The sequence below is a fragment of the Lynx canadensis genome, chromosome B4 (genome assembly GCF_007474595.2).
Source record: "Lynx canadensis isolate LIC74 chromosome B4, mLynCan4.pri.v2, whole genome shotgun sequence".
Taxonomy (NCBI): Eukaryota; Metazoa; Chordata; class Mammalia; order Carnivora; family Felidae; genus Lynx; species Lynx canadensis.
Window position 1 is genome coordinate 4,986,298 of NC_044309.1, and position 21,014 is coordinate 5,007,311.

The 21,014-nt window shown below is 45.8% G+C and overlaps 1 protein-coding gene across 4 annotated transcripts in view; it reads left to right on the plus strand.

Annotated features, from left to right (window-relative positions):
- TASOR2 (transcription activation suppressor family member 2) overlaps positions 1-21,014 on the plus strand; it is an 80,585-nt gene that overhangs the window by 53,248 nt on the left and 6,323 nt on the right. For 3 of the 4 annotated variants that reach the window (XM_032593816.1, XM_030322162.1, XM_030322164.1), the window contains 4 exons: positions 1,184-1,426; positions 5,590-6,466; positions 8,115-8,544; positions 11,583-15,434. In XM_032593816.1, coding sequence (XP_032449707.1) covers positions 1,184-1,426; positions 5,590-6,466; positions 8,115-8,544; positions 11,583-15,434 — 5,402 coding nt within the window. The remainder of the gene's footprint in view (positions 1-1,183; positions 1,427-5,589; positions 6,467-8,114; positions 8,545-11,582; positions 15,435-21,014) is intronic. The other variant, XM_032593817.1, reaches the window with a different exon arrangement.

Consider the following 21,014-nt stretch of genomic DNA (forward strand, 5'->3'; position numbering starts at 1 on the left):
TAGGCATCAGGGGCACTGACCTCCCACCCCCTGCAATAGAAAATCTCTAACTTTTGATTCCCCAGACTTAACTACTGATAGCCTCCCATTGACCAGAAGCCTTACTGATAACACAAATCATTGATTGACATGTACTTTGTACATTGTATGTATCATACCCTATATTTTTACAATCATGTAAGCTAGAAAAAAGTTATTAAAGTCATAAGGAAGAGAATACACTCATGGTAGTGTACTTACATTTATTGGAAAAAAATCCATTCAAACCACCATTCAAGGATCAACTGTAGTGTTTTCTGTATAATGTAGTTTTAAAATATCTGCGAACACAACGCGTGATATTTTTATTGGTATCTTTGGGACTAGTTTTTTGGTTCGACAACTGAAAGTATGAAAAGTCAGTGGGAAGGGACGTTTTCAAAGGGAACATTTATTAACTTTGTTTTTTTGTTTAACTCTTCAAAGGTTGAAACACTTTCTGTTGTGTTAGCAAGTGGTCCTCAGGTTTTCTCCTTACTTGCCTCCACCGGTAGCTGTTCCCTTCGGTGTGCAAAGCAAAGCTGAGCATTTTGTAAGAGAGAGGAGCAAGTGTCAGAGACTTGTAGGAGGTTAAATCAGGCGAAGGCTTCTTCAGTGGACCTTCCTCTGTCTTTTCTGAAAAGACGATTTTTCCGGTGATGTTAAGACGTGGATATTTGGGAGTAGTCCGGTGAAATCTGTAAGGTGGCTCTGTGTGTCCACCTCTCTTCTCTGCAGTCTGGTTACGGTTTCACCTACCTCGCCTCGCGGTGGCTGTGTTGCTTTCCCACAAATTCTCCATTCCCCAGGGCTGTGAACCACCGTCTTCAGACTTACCTGCCACAGCAGTCAGGAAAGATTATGGAGATTTTTTTTTCTTTTAAAGTCATGCCGTGTTTTTATAAAGTTAGGACTCTAGCAGTTTTCTTCTTCACCTGACAGGGCTATCGTCTGACGCTTAGAAAGTTCGTGTTTTTACATTGTATATGAGAGCTTTGGACTTCTGCTTTGTTTAAAAGAAAATCTTTATTAGAATACCCTGAAGTTTGTATTTCCTTCCCTATTGCTAAAGTTACCTCTCCGAAAACCAAAGCAAAGAAAAAGCTATTGCTGATAAGTATCTGAGCCCCCTACCCCTTAAAACACGGTGTGTTTTCTACATAAGGTGCTGAAGTGCTGACTGCACAGTTTGTACAGACAACCAAATTGGATAGGAAAAACCAAGAAGCTCCCATTTCTAAAGATGTTCCAGTGGCAACGAGTGCTAAAAGGGCAAGGAAACAAGAGAACTCTCCAGTCAAAACTGTTCCAAGGGCTAAGCCACCCGTGAAGAAATCTCCACAAAAACAGAGGGTAAATATAGTAAGAGGCAATCAGAATCCCAGACTCAAAAAGCAGCCACAACCTGGTAAGAAATACTCTTCCTGTGAATTTAAACACCGCAATACAGACTAACTGAGATTGCAAGAGAGTGTATTGGAATAATCTAAGAACGGTTGAGGTTTACCAACCGTTCCTGCTGTCCCCCTTCGCTCCCACACCGACAGGACTAAGTAGGTCGGGTTCCTGTCGTAAACACATCCGTGAGGTGCAGATTCTTGCCTTCACACAATAGAGCCTCCCTGTTAGTTTGCACAAAGCCTCAGCGTGACCGTCTGCAAGAGTGTACGTGGAAAGGAGCTTTTTTATAACTAAATGCACAGGCACGTAGTCTCTGGCTCTATTTTTCTGGGCCGCAATCACTTACAAAAAGTAGAAGCCTGTAAGTTTATTTGTGCAAAGGGAATTCTAAAGAGATCGTTCAAGATACTCGGGAATCCAGAAACCTGGTTTTGGTGTTAAAAGGCATTAAGTTCATTTTAAAAGCAGTTTTACTTTTCTAGTTTTGTTGAAGTGAACGATGAAGTTTAGTTCCGTGAACCCATGGCCAGCTGCGCTGGTTCCACATCTGCAGCTGCTGGAAGCGGCCTCCTTACCAGAAGGCCCCATCGGCCTCGGAGGCCTCCCCTCTGGAACCCAACACCCGTCACGCCCGCGCCCCTGCTCCGCTTTCCCATCTCTGCGTGTGGCGTGCGGCTTCCCCCTGCAAAGTCTGATGTTCCTTCACGCTCCGTACGGAGTCCTGTTCCGGAGCAAGTGTGTCGTGCTCTTGTTTTAACACAGACTTGATTCCTCATGCCTTTTTCCTGGCAGTTCTCTGTCTACCCTTCCTGATTCTGCATTCTCCCTCATCTAGTTTTAGATTTTTAAAAAACCTCAGAGTCAGTGGGACTTCAGAAAATACGGTTTTTTTGAGGTGAATCGATTATGAATAAGTTTGTTTTTTCCTGAACTTCTGTAATACTGTTATTTTATGACTGAAGAGTTGTTTTGGTTTGGGGTTTCTTTTAAATGAGGGAAGGATCTTTAAAAGCTCTTCGTATCATTCTAACACCAGTCTTGCCATGGTGACACCCATACACGCCACATATAAGCTTTTCTCGTCTCCTGGGCATTCACAGCAAGGCCGTGTCCCACCCTTCTATGCTTCCCTCCTGCTGTTTCTTGTCGTGTCCCTGCCCCACCAGGTACCCCAGGCTCCCCCCCACGTCACACCGACGTCTGCTCGTGTGCCGTTGCCCTGTACCAGTCCAGACCTCAGCCAGGTCCTGCCTCCACTGTGAGACCTTTCCTGCCGCTCTGATCTTAAGCGAGCTCTGTTTTCTTTCCTTTCCTTTCCTTTTGAGTTTTTGAGAACACTGCGGAATCAAATTCATCCTTTTCTCTAATCATCTGATATGTCTTGGTCTTGTCTTTCCAATGAATTTGTAAACATTATGAGCGTAGACACGTGTATAAATGCCTTGTATGCTTAGCTGTGTCATTCGGATCATTTGTACCGAACTGGCTCTCAGGTATTTGTAGACTAGTTGACTAATGGGAGGAATGCAGCTGGGTATTAGCACAAAAGGGAGCCCAGGAAATGAAAAGTTTTTAAAACATGTATTCAGAAAAAGGCTGATTTGCATTCAAATGTCTGTATATATTGTACAGCCACATTCCAAGGTAAAATTTTAAGATTCCCACCTTTTAAATAATCTCTTAGTTTTTCTTGTATTTCTTAACCACCTTTACTAATCAGTTTCATTTCTTTTGCTTAAAGCATCAGAATTTAAGAAGGCTCATTTTTGTTACTGAAACTAATGCCTTTGTGTCCTTTTATAAGTTTTTAATACAGTTTTTATTTATTGAGCTCTTTATTTTTTATATACTTTATTTGGTGTTTTCTTATTTGTATTTCTTAAAAGAGATGATCAGTATTCTATTTTTAATTGATAGAGAACCTCTAACAAGTCAGTAATTAAGTGATTTACCAGAGACTACACATATTTGTTAAACTGGATCCTTTTTCTTTCGGTGCAGTGTTTTTTATATTAGGCCTTACTCATAAGTGATATCCTATAATACCAGCAAAGATAGGATGAAATTAGTATGAATAAACCTATCAGGTCACAAAATGGATTTCATGTTTCTAGTATATCCATGGGGCAAATGAGATGATTCTCCGCCTTGGGTCATTTTCTTCTACTGAATCCCTTGGGTTTTGCTATTTTACCTAAAAAATGGACAGTGGTTGTTACTTTTATCCTTCCCACCATATGCACAAACCCTTCTCGTTCTGTTTGATGACCTCACAGGCCAGAGTGTTCTTTTTTTTAAACGGATTAGTCATGGGGCACCTGGGTGGCTCAGTCGGTCGAGCATCCGACTTTGGCTCCGGTCATAATCTTACAGTTCGTGAGTTCAAGCCCCACATCAGGCTCGCTGCTGTCAGCACAGAGCTCACTTCATATCCTCTGTTCCCCTCTCTCTGCCCGTCCCCTCCTTCCACTTTCTCAAAAATAAATAAAACATTTTTAAAAAATGGATTCGTGTGCTTGCTTCGGCAGCACATATACAAAAAAAATGGATTAGCCATTGGCCTTTGCAGGCAGGTCAGTAATCCGTTTCAGACCTGCTGCTGTTTATAAAGAAAAACGCATGGTTTTCCTATCCATGCACCTGCCGCAGGGAATCGTTCCCTAGTGTTGTCATGAACTTTGTCCTTCATGACAACCGCATTTAAGGAAGCTGAATTAATACCCTGTGAATACACATAAACCACTGGAGAAGGTCAGTTTTCTGGTTAAAGGCGAATGGCTAGATGTGATTATCTACAGAAAGAATTATCGGGCAAACATGCAGACAGAGGGAATGTTTTCAGTGTAGAAATTAAAGTTTTAAAAGGTGATAAAATTGGTGATTTTGAGTGAATACTCATGACTTTTCTGATTTTTTATTTATATCATTACTTATTATAATTAAACATCAATATGATTAAAAGTCATCTCGGGGCGCCTGGGTGGCGCAGTCGGTTAAGCGTCCGACTTCAGCCAGGTCACGATCTCGCGGTCCGTGAGTTCGAGCCCCGCGTCGGGCTCTGGGCTGATGGCTCAGAGCCTGGAGCCTGTTTCCCATTCTGTGTCTCCCTCTCTCTCTGCCCCTCCCCCGTTCATGCTCTGTCTCTCTCTGTCCCAAAAATAAATAAACGTTGAAAAAAAAAAAAATTTAAAAAAAAAAAAAAAAGTCATCTCTAGTTTGGGGCATCTGGTGGCTCAGTCGGTTAAGTGTCCGACTCTTGGTTTTGGCTCAGGTCATGATCTCACAGTTCATTTGACTGAGCCCTGTGTCAGGCTCTGCCCTGATAGCACCGGGCTTCCTTGGGATTCTCTCTCTCTGCCTCTACCCTGCTCGCACGCTCTGTCTCCCCCGCTCCCTCTTTCTCTCTCTCTCAAAATCAATAAATAAGCACTTTTTAAAAAAAAAAGTCATCTCTAGGGGCGCCTGTGTGACTTGGTTAAGCATCTGACTTCGGCTCAGGTCATGATCTCGCGGTCCATGTGTTCGAGCCCTGTATCGGGCTCTGTGCTGACATCTCGGAGCCTGGAGCCTGCTTCGGATTCTGTGTCTCCCTCTCTCATTGCCCCTCCCCTGCTCATGCTCTGTCTCTCTCTGTCTCTCAAAAATAAATAAACATTTAAAAAATTTTAAAAAAACAAAGTCATCTCTAGTTTGAATTTAAGTGATTTCTCTAATAAAGCACTTGTTAAGGGAAATGATTCCTAAAAGTATGTTAAAATGCTATAATATACACTTCAAATTTAGAAAGTCACTAGATTGTAAGCTCTCTGAGGGCAGGACTCTTGTTCTCTTGTTTATTCTTGTTCTTTTTCCTCTTTGCATGTTTTCTCAGCTAAGTAGTATGCCTTGTGTGTAGATTGGCACATACATTTCTGAAAGGTGGTTTCTTTTTAAATCAGTGTGCACATTCCTTAAGACTTGTTCTTGTGGTAAATATGTTGTAATAGAACTGATAGTTGGAAGGAACCTGTCTGATAGTGAAATTTTAATATATAATCTATGTAACCTATCCAGAGGTTTTTCTTGAATATGTTGACTTAATCATTGATTTTCACTAAGCGGTAATAATAGAGCAGAGAATTAAAATACATAGAAATCAAATGTTATATGTCTTTTTCTTTTATACTGAAGCAAAAGGAGAAACTGGTTCACAGCTTCAATCAGAAATCTCATCAGTTGGTCAAGAGGATGTTGACATAAATGCAGCTCAGGCGGAAAGCATCTCAGTGGCTCAGAAAGATCTACCTGAAAACTCCATTGTCAACTGTGACTCCCAGGCCCTAAATATGTTAGCTGACCTAGCGTTAAGTGCTGCTACTTCCGCCACGCCGCCATCTGAGCCCAGAAACTTTCCCTGCCCCTCTGAACTGCCACAAGATGATGTTTTGCTTTCTAAAGAACATTCTCTGCACGGTACGTCTGACCATGAATATCACAGAGGAGTTAAAAATCAGAAAGGTGGACTGTTCCCGAAACCCTCCACTGGGAGGAAGAGCCCTCCAACGTCAGACTCCGCTGTCAGCCAGGAGGAAGAGAGCTCGGGTCCTGGCAGCAAGGCCCCTGTGGAAGCCTCGCCAGCACTTCCCGAGGAGACACTAGAAACTTCTGAGGCAAGCCAAAGCACTTTCGTTGCCGTGGAACATTCCTATGCCCTGCTGCTTGCAGAACATTCAAAGAAACATCTGCAACAGAGAGGAATCCCAGGCCCGGCCTTTGCCAAGAATGGCACCAAAGGCCCCGAGGCAGGGACCCCCGTGGGGAAAGTCATGCCCTTCCGACATCAGCAGAGCACCTCCCCGCTGCGGAAGCTGTCTGAGGACCCGCTACCCAAGTGCAGGAGCCAAGTGGTGTCCTCCGACCCGAGAGACTTCCAGTGCTCTCACACTGTGCTCAGCTGTGACGGCTCCGTCAAGGTCACGTTCCAATGTGAGACAGAGTACGTATTCGGCTTAGACAGCAAGTACACCAACCACCCGCTGGAGAAAACTGTAGTAAGAGCGCTGCATGGGTAAGTGGAAGTGACACTTGATGAAAATGGACGTAACTCTGGTGTGGAGATCAACGTCAAGGGAAGGGATACCTGTGCCAGAATCTGGGGAGAGGGAAAGAAGGGTACTGTGTGTAACTCCAGTAACTTAGGAATGATATCAGGCAGTTGTGTTTACTGCCAATTAAGAAAATGAGGCTGGTTTTGCCGCCGTCGGTGGTCACATGGAGCCCTTTAGCAAGCTAACTTTAGCCCTGTGAACAGCTTTCCATTTTGAGATGCTCCCACATAAGCCTTTGTGGCCTTTGAATTTACAATATGTCAACGAGATCTTAATGTAAAATCGTGAAATACAGAAATAATGCCTTACAGACTGAATTCCAGAAGAAATGTTTCAAGAATTACTTCTAACTTCTTAGGTTGGTCCGGTGGTCTGAGCGAGCAGTCTTACATGGGGTTGTTCTGTAAATCTAAGGGGTCAGAGCATCAAGGCAGTAACAGCAGAGCAGCTGAAAGCATGGGCTTTGGAGCGTAGACGAACCCGGGTTTTAATCTCCCGAGTTACCAACTTACTAACTAGCTTCTGGGACCCGGGGGTTCCTGTTCTTTGGGACAGTGCTTCTAGGGGTCTCACAGGAGTGCAGATTCTGACTCTGGTCTGTTTGGGATGGGGGGCCCGAGAGTCTGCATTTCTGGCGAATTTCCAGGTGGTGCCAGGGGAGCGTCGGTGGCAGTCCGTGGGCAGTGCTTTTAAGTATTTAATGTCAGCAATGGCTACCAGCAGGTTGTTACATATATTAAGGTTTTGCACAGTGACTGACCCGTACTAATAAGTGGTACTCGTTGCTAGTAGCAGGGACCATTAGTTATATGAAATGACATTCAGCTTCCTGTGAATGGAATATTTCACATGGAAGCAACTAACCTGTATCAGACTTCTTTCCTTGCTCCGGTTACACGCTCACATTCCTAGGAGCATATACTTAACGTTCCCATCTACTCATGAGGGGTGTTTCTTAGCTCTAATCCTGTGTAACAGAGGCCCAGCTCCGTAGCCCCTCCGACGCTCTCTGCTATCATCCTGCCGGGCAAGTGGCCAGAAGTGTTTTCTCCCCATTCGGTTTCAGGAGATTTTCTGGAACTATAATCTGAAAATAGTGTTGTTCTGCTGACTCGCCCACAGAGATATTTTAACCTCCAGACTTTCCCAACTATTAGAAGAGAAATACAAAAATAGAAATGAGTTGGCCAGACTTAGCAAAAGCAAGACGAGGATTGGGGTAGTTGCTGGAGCCATTCTTCACATAACAGGTATATTGTGTCCAAAGGGAGTTGGAGTGGTATAAAAGAGAAATCCTAGACTGGGAGTCTGGAGACTTCTGTTCCAATCATGGTTCTGCTTAAGGGTTTTGTGATCTGAAGAAGTCACTTTTCAAATCTCCGATTTTCAGTTCCCTTTTCTGCCTCTGTAAGATGAGTGGATTAGATCCGTCATAACCACTTGTTAAGTCAACTTCATTTTTATATTATTGTTTCATATCCATGTATTTTAAAATAAAAATGAACAAATTTAAAACTAAGATGCAAATGAAGGCACTTATGATAAGACGGTCCACTAAAATCACCATTTTCAATGACTTTTTACATGTTTTTTTCTTTAAAATCTCAGGCCCTGGAACACTGACTTACCTGATAATGTGGAAGAAGTGAAGCTTTTACTTCATATGTGGGTGGCTCTGTTTTACAGCAGTCACAACAAGGTGATGCGGTCATCCCGAAAAGTGGTGGAGCACAGCAACCCCGCAAAATACGTGTCTATAAATAGCACATTAGAATCGTTGGAATTCAGCGAACTTGAGGAGGCCTCCAGCGTGCAGAGGTGTCCTGTGGACCCTCTGTTGGAGACTAACAAATCTCCCAGAGGTCCTGCTGCCGACGTGTCCTTCTCAGACACCGACTCCTTGCTTCCCTTCATTAAACCACCACCCACGAGAGGCTTGGAGCTCTGGGTGCAGAACGAACAGAAAGAGATTTTTGCAGGAGAGGGTCTTCCAGACACCCCAGAGAGCCAGAATTTCATCTATTCCTGTAATAATGAGGTAAGTACGTGCTGACATCATTTTTGAAGAAATTTCTTTTTTCTCTCAATGTGTAAAATCACATTCAAGACGTGCCGTGGGTTTCTTTTAGGAAGGTGGATTGTCTGCGTAAAGGATTAATAAGCCAGGCACTTAGTTTCCGTAAGTACCGCTCTAGATTGTCTGCAGGTGGAGCTCGTCTCCATCCTGATTGAAGAAGCAGAAGTGGAAGAAGACCATGGGGGCCACATGGGTCGGGGGCCAGCCCATAATTGTGGCTCTTATTAGTTACGGAGTTTGGGGCAAATTACTGGTTTTCTCTGAGCATACGCTCCCATCTTTTAAAAGAGGTAAATAATATCTGATCTGTCTTAGAATAGTTTTGAAGGATCAGATGCAATGATAAGAGTTAGAGATCTTTTTATTTATTTATTTATTTTATTTATTTATTTATTTTTTTAAATTTTTTTTTTTTCAACATTTTTATTTATTTTTGGGACAGAGAGAGACAGAGCATGAACGGGGGAGGGGCAGAGAGAGAGGGAGACACAGAATCGGAAACAGGCTCCAGGCTCCGAGCCATCAGCCCAGAGCCTGACGTGGGGCTCGAACTCACGGACCGCGAGATCGTGACCTGGCTGAAGTCGGACGCTTAACCGACTGCGCCACCCAGGCGCCCCAAGAGTTAGAGATCTTTGATAAGCCTTGAACTGAAATGAAGTCTGTTAAAGATGATTCTGGAAAACAAATGCTGGCACGGTAAACGTGATGCCATGCCCCCGTGGGCCTGTTGGTAATTGTGGCAGATACGGAAACTACACTGTGATTCTTTGCGCTGCTCACCACTGACGCTCCACAAGGCCAGATGGTCATGTGTTCACTGGAGCCCGTAAACAAGTTGCAGCAAACTTCTAAGCAAACGGCTTAACAAAATATATGCCCTTTTAAGTTTTCAGCTCGGTCTATTCCAGAATAATTTTGCATGCATTTGGGCACCTACAGTGCCTGTTTTAACACTGAGTAGACAGCGTGTCCGTATCTGGGGTTACTTGGGATCTGCGCCTCCAGGGAGACTCAGCCTGTGTCTCCAGATGCTGGTATCATCGAAATGGCTGTGGGCCCGTAGCGGTCTAAGCCTTTTGCTCACATCAACTCAGTTTTCATGCAGCCCAGTGAGATAAAGACCACTCCACCCCATCTTATAGACGAGGAAACTAAGGCACAGAGAAGTGTGCCAGTTGCCTGAAGTCACACAGTAAATTGTTAAGCCTTGATTCAAAGCTAGACATCTAGATACTTGTCACATTCTGTGTGCGTGTGTGTATGTACATGTGTGTGTTTACGTGTGTATGCATACATACATATGCATGTGTGTGGGGTTTTTTCTAAGGATGGGTTTTATAAATTTCATCTGATTCTAGAGGAGATAGATAAAATCCAGTTAAGAATCTCTACTTAGGGTGTGCCTGGGTGGCTCAGTTGGTGAAGCGTCTCTTTTTTTTTTTTTTTTTAAAGCATATTTATTTATTTTGAGAGCAGGGAGGGGCAGAGAGAGGAGATAATCCAAAGCAGGCTCCACACTGTCAGCACAGAGCCCAACATGGGGCTCGAACTCAAAAAACCATGAGATCACGACCTCAGCCCAAGTCAAGAGTTGAATGCTTAACCGACTGAGCCCCCCTGATGCCCACCCCCCTTTCTAAGTTTATTTATTTATTTAGAGAGAGAGAGGAAGCATCTGGCTCTTTTTTAATTTTATTTATTTTTATTTTTTAATTTACATCCAAGTTACTTAGCGTACAGTGCAATAATTATTTCAGGAGTAGATTCCAGTGATTCATCCCCTATGTATAACACCCGTGCTCATCCCCACAAGTGTCTTCCTTAATGCCCCTTCCCCATTTAGCCCATCCCTCGACCCCCAACCCTTCAAGCAATTCTGTTTGTTCTCTGTATATAAGAGTCTCTTATGTTTTGTCCCCCTCCTTGTTTTTATATTTTTGCTTCCGTTCCCTTTATTCATCTGTTTTATATCTTAAATTCCACATATGAGTGAAATCGTATGATATTTGTCTTTCTCTGACTAATTTCACTTAGCATTGTACCCTCTAGTTCCATCCGCAAGTGTCTGACTCTGGATTTCAGCTCAAGTCATGATCTCCTGGCTCATGAGATCAAACCATGCTTCAGGCTCCATGCTTCAGCACAGAGACTGCTTGGGATTCTCTCACTTTCTGCCCCTCCCCTGCTCACTCGTGCGTGCTCTCTCTCTCAAAGTAAATAAAAAACTTTTTAAAAATTTCTAAAAAATAGAATCTCTACCTTAGAATGAGACTATAAACTTAGGAAGACTTATGGGGCGCCTGGGTGGCGCAGTCGGTTAAGCGTCCGACTTCAGCCAGGTCACGATCTCACGGTCCGTGAGTTCGAGCCCCGCGTCGGGCTCTGGGCTGATGGCTCGGAGCCTGGAGCCTGTTTCAGATTCTGTGTCTCCCTCTCTCTCTGCCCCTCCCCCGTTCATGCTCTGTCTCTCTCTCTGTCCCAAAAATAAATAAACGTGGAAAAAAAAAATAAATAAACTTAGGAAGACTTAGATTACTACCTACTAAAGTATTTTTTGTTGTGGTAATCTGTAATCAGTTATCATCATTACTAATTCTAGGATTTTTTTTTTTTTTGGAAACATGAAATAGACTATTAAGAAGTAGAAAGAGCATTAAAATTAATGATGCCTGACAATTTCTATAGCATATATTCAGAGATTTTTTTTCCCAACATCTTCTTGGCTACTCTGCCCCTGCTTTACAGTTGGTGTGTATATATTGGTGTGTATATTATAAGAAAAAATCCTGTTTGGGGCTGTGGTAAGTCTCCCTAAGAAGAGTCTACCTAAGAAGAGTGGTTTGCTTGGTCTCTACCCTGTGCTATTGTGAAAGAGTAGAAGATCCAAAAGAACAAACTGGAATTGATCCTCTATCATTTCCTTCTTCACCACATGCAAATGTAAAACCATCTGTTTGATTCTTGGGGTTTTTTTGTGTTTGTTTTTGTCATTTTAGGTAATTGGGGGAAAAGCCAAAGAAGATTCATCAGATAACCTAGAGACTTCTAATCTTGTGCTTTCTGGCATTGGAAGTACCCAAACTAATGGGCCTCCTATTCCTGGTGAAGATAAAGCCTTTGAGCCACCTGATAGCACAAGAGTGACTTCTGATGATACTGTCACGCAAACCGCACTCACCAAGACTTACGATGGGATCGGCAGTCAGTCAGTGATTTGTCAGAAGTCTGCATACAGCACCCTGGAAAGCAAAGCTGATATTTTTCATGCAACAGTGCAGACAAAAACAGGTACCTTACAGGGCCATGTCCAGCACAGAAGCCCCGTAAACCAAGAACGCCAGCCTTCATTGGAGAGGAAGGATGATACAGAGTATGTGATGATTAATCTGGAACCAGTTACGTTCACTTTTGAAAAAAATAACTATGTACCAGTACAGACAGAAGTTGTAAATAGAACCCGCGAACCTACGGCCTTTACTGTGGAGTCGATTAAACAGGTACCACCTGCTACAAGTCTTAGACATCCCGTGTCTGCATTTGAAGAAGCACAAACACAAGGCCTTAGGGACGTTCCCTCTCTAGCAACGTCCAGACAGAAAGGCACTAAGCACCTGTGTGCCTCCTCCGTCGGTAGAGAGACACTTGCCGAAGAAGTGCGTTCGCTACAGAAAGAGATTCCTGTTCCAGGCTCATCGTCACCATCTGATAATTCAGCGGTGGCGGAGGCATTATCGTTAGTTAAAAGTTCTAATTTTTCGTTACCCAAAGAAGAAATGAAACTCTCTCAAGAATTTTTTCTGCAGACTCCAAGTCTCTTTGGCATATCTTCGGAAGAGGTCGTTGAGCCGTCGCAGGTTGAAGAGGTGGTCCTGGCACCAGCCTCTGCCACTTTGGAAAAAGGTTATTCACATGACTACATGCCATCGATGGGTAATACAGCCGATAGCTCCTCAGGACTGACCGATGACAAGAGCGGTCTCCAGAGTGAAAGTAGGAGTTTTGAGTCTTTGAATTCAGCATTTACCCAACCAACCAGACTCTCTCTGAATAGAGAGGAGGCCAGCCTGGAGTTCTCAGAGGAGGATTCCGACATGGACCTCACGCTCACGATATCGCCACCAACCAGCCCCAGAGGAGAAGCGCCGGCTGGCAGACTGGAGTTGCAGCAGGAGGCCTCGGCATCAAATGGAGAACTTCCTGACGTGACTGACGAAACAATCAAGCCAGAAGAGGTGACTTTCATAGAAAGCAGAAAAGCGAATTCTGCTAACTGTACATCCACGTATCCTGCGGTGTCAGAGAAACCATTAGAAAACGAGAGAAAAGGTGATAATTTACAAACAGTCACCTTAATACTTTCTAAAGAAACTTGTGCCCTTGAGATTGCAGAGGAGGTTAATGTCACCTCAGACTTTCCCTTCAGTTCTTTAATTGAAGAAGTGTCACCAGCTTCTAGTCCTGACCCCCAAGTGCCAGTCGAAGGAACACGACTATGTCAGGCTGTGTCTCTGGGTAGTTTAAAACTTGCTGATACGCATTGTGAGAAAAGTGACCGATTCTCCCAGGTCGAGTCAGTAGATTCGGCCATCGCGGAGAAAGAAGGCTCTTTTGTCAGTCCTACCCGTCCAGGGGAACGAGACAGCGTACCTGGAGTACACGAGACGTGGCTTTCTGCTGGGCTGCCTCGCCCAGGAAGAAAAGATGGCTGTTTGAGCCTTCCTAGTAGAGCAACCGAGGAAGTTGTCCCGAGGGAGCATGGCGAGGGTTCCTCTTTCTCAGAAAAGGTGCCGTCCTGTGATACGGGCTTGAGCCAGCCTGCCTCAGCTGCCCAATATGGAGGCGACTTCAAGCTTTCTCTAGAAAAATTGGTAACATCAGGAATTCCACTGCAGCCACTTAGCATACAGAACAGGAATTCAGACTTCAATCATCTGGTCTTGGAGACCTGGGAGTCTCCATTTAGCCCTAGAAAGATGATTGAAAATAAGTCTCTGGCTGACACGTTTGTTTCTACAGCTGCACCAAGTGCTATAGCAAATGTGTCACTGAAACAGGAGACTGGCCCCAAAAGCATCGAGAAGAATCTCTTTAGCAGTGATTTGAAGACAAATGAAGGCATTTACGTCCAAGCCAAGTCCTTGAGCTCCGGCTCCGTTGGCGGAGCTGACGCCACACAGACACGCAGGCACTCGGGGCTCCCCAGACTTGCCTTTCGCTCACATGGCGCTGCTGCCTTCCCCCATTGTTCAGCAGCCACGAACGCAGAGACGGGCTTTCAAACTCAGGAAATAGCCGTAGTCAGAATGGCCAGTTTGCTTAAGAATAGTGACACTGAGGCCAAGTTCCACGAAAAAGCCATAGATCTAGGAGGTATTGATTCTCAGTTGCACATCACATCTCCAGAAGATAAGCAAAAAACAATCCATGTGCTGCAAGACAGGCCAGTGTGTGAAACAAAAGATGTGTTGAAGGCTGGGCTTTCCCCCACGGATTTACATGCTGATTCTTACCAAGGTACAGCAGTCACCAGTGAAAATAGCAGTAGAGAGCCTTGTGCTTCCTTTGTTCCCCAGTCTCACACCCCTCTTATCTGTGGAGTCTCTGAAGAACAGACGGCAAATAAGGGTCCTGGTGAGGGGCTCAGAGCCAAGGAAGACTCGGGGACCCTGAGCAGAGACATGGACCTCGGTGTGAATTCTGACATCCATTACGAGCCACTTTCTGGAGAGTCCGATCAAGACTCTTGTGGTGGGTGTAGAAATGCCCAATCAGTGGTGGAGGGTTCCTGCTCTGTGCGATGTAGTCAAACCAAGAAGGAAGATGCTCCAAAAGATGATTACGACTCTTTCCTGAGCCCAAATAATAGTGATAATGAAGAGTGGGGCTACTGCAAGCAGTCCTCAGGGTTGGAAACAGGCCTTCCTCCCAGACACTGGCTGTGTGGACTCAAGAAGGAAGACCGGTGTGTGCCATCTTACGTCCAGATCCGAGACCTCCGTGGCATCCTCAGGACTTATGCTAATTTCACCATAACTAAAGAGCTCAAAGAGACCACGAGAGCTTTGCACAGCCTGAAGAGGTGCCCCGGTTTCATGGCAAAACGTGGTTTGCTCAGCTCCTGGACAAATACTTGGCAGGTGGCAGATGACCTCACCCAGAGCACTTTGGATCTGGAGTATCTGCGTTTTGCACAGAAGCTAAAACAGATTGTAAAGAACGGAGATTCTCGGCATTCTGCCTCTTCTGCCAGTGTCTTTCCAAAGGAGCCCCCTCTCCAGATCGCTGCGGGAGCTCCCCCTCTGACAAAACTATCCGAGGCCCCGGCTCTGCGCCCTGCGTCCCGGAGCAGAAGTCCCCTCGTGGTAACAGTGGTTCTCTCGGACCCCAGACAGCAGAGTCCGCATAGGAGAGGCCAGATGCTCGGCGGTTCGGACAGTTCCTGCTTCTGGAAGGAGAGGTGTGGTCACGGTAGAAATCATCTTACAAACTCTGAAAGAAATCACACCGTTTCATTCCACCTCAACAAACTGAAATACAACACGACTTTGAAAGAATCCCGGAGTGATATTTCGCTTATTCTCAACGAATATGCCGAATTCAACAAGGTGATGATGAATAGCAACCCGGTCATTTTCCCAGAGAAAGAGTCAAGTGCGGCTCCTGGAGAAGCCGCCTCTCCAGAGCTGTACTCCTCACTCCCGCGGGCAGCCTCCTACGAGGACATGATCACAGACCTGTGCACCAGCTTGCACGTCAAACTGAAGAACGTGGTGAAAGAGGCCTGCAAGAGTCCCTTCCTGTTCTACCTCGTTGAGACCGAAGACCAGTCATTCCTTGTGAGGACGAAGGTAAGGTGCCCGCTCCGTCTTGGGGTGTGTATTCTTCTCTTTGCCACCTAACTTTATTTTGGAGGTGATAAATGTAGCGTTCTTGCCTTCGGAAAGAAATCAGGACACGGAGAGGCTTTAAGTCTCACTGCTCAGTCTTCACTGCATCTGCCACTCATACTCCATCTGAACATTCCATCACGTTCCATGTTAGTGCGGTGACTGATTTTCACACCAAAAAGCTACCACCCAAATTTTCACACCAAAAATACTATTCCTGTTCAGATGCGAGCACAGACGTATTCCAAAGGGAAGATTCGGACTTAACGAGAAAGTAATAATACCTGTGTTCCTCCATTAGCGTGGATAGTTGATGGGGATCTCTTTTGGTTTGGGAGGTTTTTGGTGGTGTTTTTTTTAATTATTATTATTTGTTTAATGTTTGTTTAGAGCACGAGTGGGGAGGGACAGAGAGAGAGGAAGACACAGAATTCGAAGCAGGCTCCAGGCTCTGAGCTGTCAGCACAGAGCCCGACACAGGGCTCGAACCCACCAACCAGGAGAACATGACCTGAGCCCAAGTCGGACGCTCAACTGACTGAGCCACCCAGGCGCCCTTTTGCTTGTTTGTTTCTTAAATTCCACATATGAGTAAGAGCCTATGATACTTGTCTTTCTCTAACTGACCTATTTCACTTAGCATCCTACTCTCTGGCTCCATCCACATCACTGCAAATGGCAAGATTTGATTCTTTTTTATGGCTGAGTAATATCCCTGTGTATACACGCACACGCACACACACACACGCACACCATCTTTATCCATTCATCTATTCAGGCTGCTTCCATAGTTTGGCTGTTGTGCATAAGGCTGCAGTAAACATAAGGGTGTGTGTATCCCTTTGGATTAATGCTTTTGTATCTTGAGGGGTAAATAACCCACTAGTGGATTACCGGAGCATATGGTATGAAATCTATTTTTAATTTTTTGAGGAACCTCTACATTGTTTTCCCCAGAGGCTGCACCAGTCCGCACTCCCACCCACAGTGCAAGAGGGTTCCCCTTTCTCCACTTCCTTGACAGCACTTGTCATTCTTGTCATTTAGATACTAGCCATTTTGACAGGTGTGAGGTGATACCTCAGTGTGGTTGTGGTTTGCATTTCCCTGTGATGGGTGATGCCGAGCATCTTGTCATGTGTCTTTTGGCCGTCTGGATGTTGTCTTTGGCAGAATGTCTGTTCACGTCTTCTGCCCATTTTTAGTTGGTTTATTTGGCTTTTGAGTATTGAGTTTTAGAAGTTCTTTATATGTTTTGGATAGTAACTCTTTATCAGATACGTCATTTGGAGATATCTTCTTCCATTCCGTAACTGCCGTTTAGTTCTGTTGTTTCCTTCACTGTGCAGAAGCTGTTTATCTTTTTTTTAATGTTTTGATTTTTTTTTTTATTTTAGAAAGAGCATGAGTAGGGATGGGGGGGCAGAGAGAGAGAGAGAGAGAGAGAGAGAATGAATCTTAGGCAGGCTCTACCCTAGCACAGAGCCTGATGTGTGGGGCCTGATCCCACAACTCTGGGATCATGACCTGAGCCAAAATTAAGAGTCAGAGGGTCAACAGACTGAGCCACCCAGGTCCCCCAGAAGCTTTTTATCTTGATGGGGTCTCAATAGTTCATTTTTGCTTTTGTCTCCCGTGCCTGAGGAGACCTATCTAGAGAGGAGTTGCCATTCTCAGATTATTGCCTGTGCTCTCTGCAGCTTTATGGTTTCAGGTCCCACATTTACATCTTTAATCCATTTGGGGTTAAATTTTGCGTATGGTGTAAGAAAGTGGTCCAGTTTTCCCAACACCATTTGTTGAAGAGACTTTTTTCCATTGAATATTTGTTCCTGCTTTGTCGAAGATTAATGGACCATATGATTGTGGGTTCATTTCTGGGTTTTCTGTTCTGTTCTCTTTTTATGCCAATACCATACTGTTTTAATTTCTGCTGTTTTGTAACATAACTTGAAATACAGAATTGTGATGCTTCCAGGTTTGTTTTTCTTTTTCAAGATTCTTTGGCTATCAGAGGCCTTTTGTGGTTCCACACAGATTTTAGGATTATTTATTCTAGTTCTATGAAAAATGCTGTTGCTATTTTGATACGGATTGCATTAAACGTGGAGATGGCTTTGGTAGTGTGGACATTTGAACAGTATTTATTTCAGTCTTTCGTTATTTTCAGTAGTGCTCAGATTGTCCCAGACCCGGCCAGTGGGACCCAGTCCTTTTAAGCTGGCTTCCGTGTCCTTGGATCCCTTCTTCCTTTGTGGCACACCTTGATGTTGCAGGTTATCTCACAGATTCTTTGCCCGCCCCCGCCCCCGCCGCCTTGAAGTCCGCCGTTTCTCCAGGGAGCAGGATTCCCAGTGAAGGGTAGCATTCGGGATCAGCATCTGGGCACTGGGGGAGCTCGGCGCCACCGGGTATCACCGTTTCCAGGCCTTCCCAGCGGAGCCAAGAAGCGCGCATGTCTGTGTGTAAAAGCTGCAGCCTCCCCCCCGCCCCGGCTCATCCCCGCCACCGTTGCCAGAGTCGCGGCTGTCCCCGTGTGGCAGGGAGCTGGCTCCCATCACCCCGCCTGCAGTCGCACTCCCGGCCCACGGCTCGCCCCTGGACGTCCGGCCCCGTCCTCACTGCCTGGGGCACTGACCGGCACCGGTCCCTCGGCCCTCACACAGGAGCGGGAGCCCGTTCGGAGGACGGCGGTCCTCAGTGTGTATTCTAGAATCCCAGTGTGTGAGCGGAGGGGGAATGTTGCCAACACGACGGCCCCCGGATGGCACAGGTGCTCTGACGATGTTCCAAGGACAGTCAGCCTAGTCGGGAGGGTCAGGACCTTTTCCTTAAGGAAGCGACACCGGCCTCGTGTTCGTGGTGCGGGCAGCTGGACTGATGAGTGTTTGGTTCATTGACCGGATTTGTTTCGGGTCGCTCAGGTCAGCACTTCAGGGTGTCCGGGGTGCCTGTCACGTGGTGTCACCTGGTAAGCCCCATGCATGGTGAATTACAAAGTAACAACAAACCTGTGCGGCCGTCCTGGCGGTCCTCCAAGGGACGAGGCCCCACGGGGACTGAAATGCTGGTGGCTCCCCAGTTGCCCCGTTCTCCCTGGGCCAACGGGAAGCTGGTGGCACAGGGCTGTCGCATTTCCCATCTGGAGCGAGTCTGGAGGTGTGGACACAGCCGGGTCGGGAAGGAAGGGCCTCTCGGAGGCCCCGCGAGGGCACTGAGCACCGAGGTCACTGGGAGGCAGTGACACTGTTTCTTAAGATAAATAACGTCGTGTCTGCGTTTCAGAGAGATTTCTGCCACAGCGGGGAGGCCTGGAGGCGAGCTGGACGGCGGGCCTCGGTGGGAGGCTAGAGGGAAACGAGTTCTTCTCTGAGATGGCTGGTGCCTTCCAGCTCGGACCTTTTACATGACTTTCGTTTAGTTAAATGCAAACTTTTTTTTTTTTTTTTTTTTTGGCCATCAAGGATCCTTTTCCAAGGTTTCTTGTTAAGCGGTTGCCAGATTGGTTTCCCCAGCCCCTTCCGCCAATGTCTTTGTTCTAATTTCCACTGCTTTGGTAAGCAGTGTAGTTGAAAAAAATGAAGCTTTACACGGGCTTGCAGACTCTTTGAAGGTGCCTGGCCTCTAAAAGTAACCTAAAGATTGTTGTATACCTTGAATGAAGTTAATTTTGTTTTGGGCAGATTCTATATGCTGTACCTTGACGTGTGCTGAAATAAAGTCAGGGATCGACTCAAGTGGTGTCACAACCGTGTCCCACAGTGAGCAAAATACCTGATTTCTTTTTGCTTCCATCATCTCAAGAGCAACAGTGCCATTCACACCCTTGACAGAGCACAGGTTTTCACACAGGAGAGGAATCATAGCCAGGGTCGGTTTCCTTCCCGCAAAAGGAAGGAAACCTTCCTGCTTGTTTAAACAGTAAATGTTTTGTTTGCTGATATTTTTTCATGTGACCCCTGTTTACAACAGAGAATAACAAATTTTGTGCAAAGGCAAAACTAACCTTCCAGGGAGAAGGTGGACACATTATAAAATAAACTTGAGAATAAAGTATTACCAAGGTACTCTAGGGGTGCCTGGCTGGCTCAGTAGGTTAAGCATCTGACTCAGCTCAGGTCATGATCTCACACTTTGTGGGTTCAAGCCCTGCAGCAGGCTCTCCGTTGCCAGCACGGAGCCTGCTTCAGATCCCCTGTTCCCCCCCTCTCTCTGCCCCTCCCCTGCTGGTTCTCATTCTCTCTCAAAATAAACTTGGGGTGCCCAGGTGGCTCAGTCGGTTAAGCGACCGACTTCAGCTCAGGTCATGATCTCATGGTTTGTGGGTTTGAGCCCCGTGTCGGGCTCTGTGCTGACAGCTCGGAGCCTGGAGCCTGCTTCGGATTCTGTGCCTCCCTCTCTCCCTGCCCCTCCCCCACCCCCTTTCTCTCAAAAATAAACATTTTTTTAAAAGTTTTTTTTTTAAATAAACTTAAAAAAATTTTTTGAAAGGGGTGCCTGGGTGGCTCAGTTAGTTAAGTGTCCAACTTTGACTCCAGTCATGATCTCATGGTTCATCAGTTCGAGCCCCACGTTGGGTTCTGTGCTGACAGCTCGGAGCCTGGAGCCTGCTTCAGATTCCGTGTCTCCCTCTCTCTCTGCCCCTCCCCCACTCATGCTCACTCACTCTCTCTCTCTCTCAAAAATCAGTAAACATTTTTAAAAATTTAAAAAGATAGTCCAGAGCAAAATGTTTCTGAAAACTGAGAAAACTACCCCAGACGATTTTTCTGCCCTGGAGAGTCCTGGGGCACTCAGTAGTGATGGGTGTCAGGCCCCGTTTATTTGTAAGATGAGGAACATCTGGGAGGCCCTTTGTTGTTGAAATTCAGAGTGCGCGACAGAGTAGCTGAGAACGCCACAGGATGCGATGAAAATGTTGAACATCTCAGAAAATGTATTCGTTCAAGTGGTTTATTAGTAAATTAAGTCAGAGCTAAAGATTTATATTTAGATGTTTTAGTGGGCTCTCTGAGAAGAAGTCTCATCTGCAGGAGTTTCTTTCAAAAGACATCGCTGTGCATTTTGAGTGAAGAATCAAAATGGTCCGGGGCTGGTTGATACTGTATTTTTTACAAAGGACAGAACCAGAGATGGTCAGACACCAGGTTCCTGGGGTGCGGTGGAAGCCTCCAGAACCCTTCAGACAGAAGCCGTGTCAGCGTCACAAGGAGAACAGGGTGAAGGAGTTCCCTTTAATGACACGGACTTACCCTGCCGTTAGGCCTGTGACCGTAGTGTCTGACAGGGAGGCGGCGGCCTGGTGACCTGAGGTTCGGCCCACCTACCCCACCCCCTCCCCCATGCTCACCAACACCTGCCGCACCCAGGGCTCCCTCCACAGCCGTGAACGGCAGTCCAAGTGATGCTTACAAGTCGGGAGTATTATTTCCCAAAGTTCTGGAAACATTTTGACTGGAGGTGGCATTTTTAGCGTGAGCGTCTGCGTGCCACCAGGTAATCGCCTCAGGGTGGGTGAGAGTCCTAGGCGTGTATGTCAGT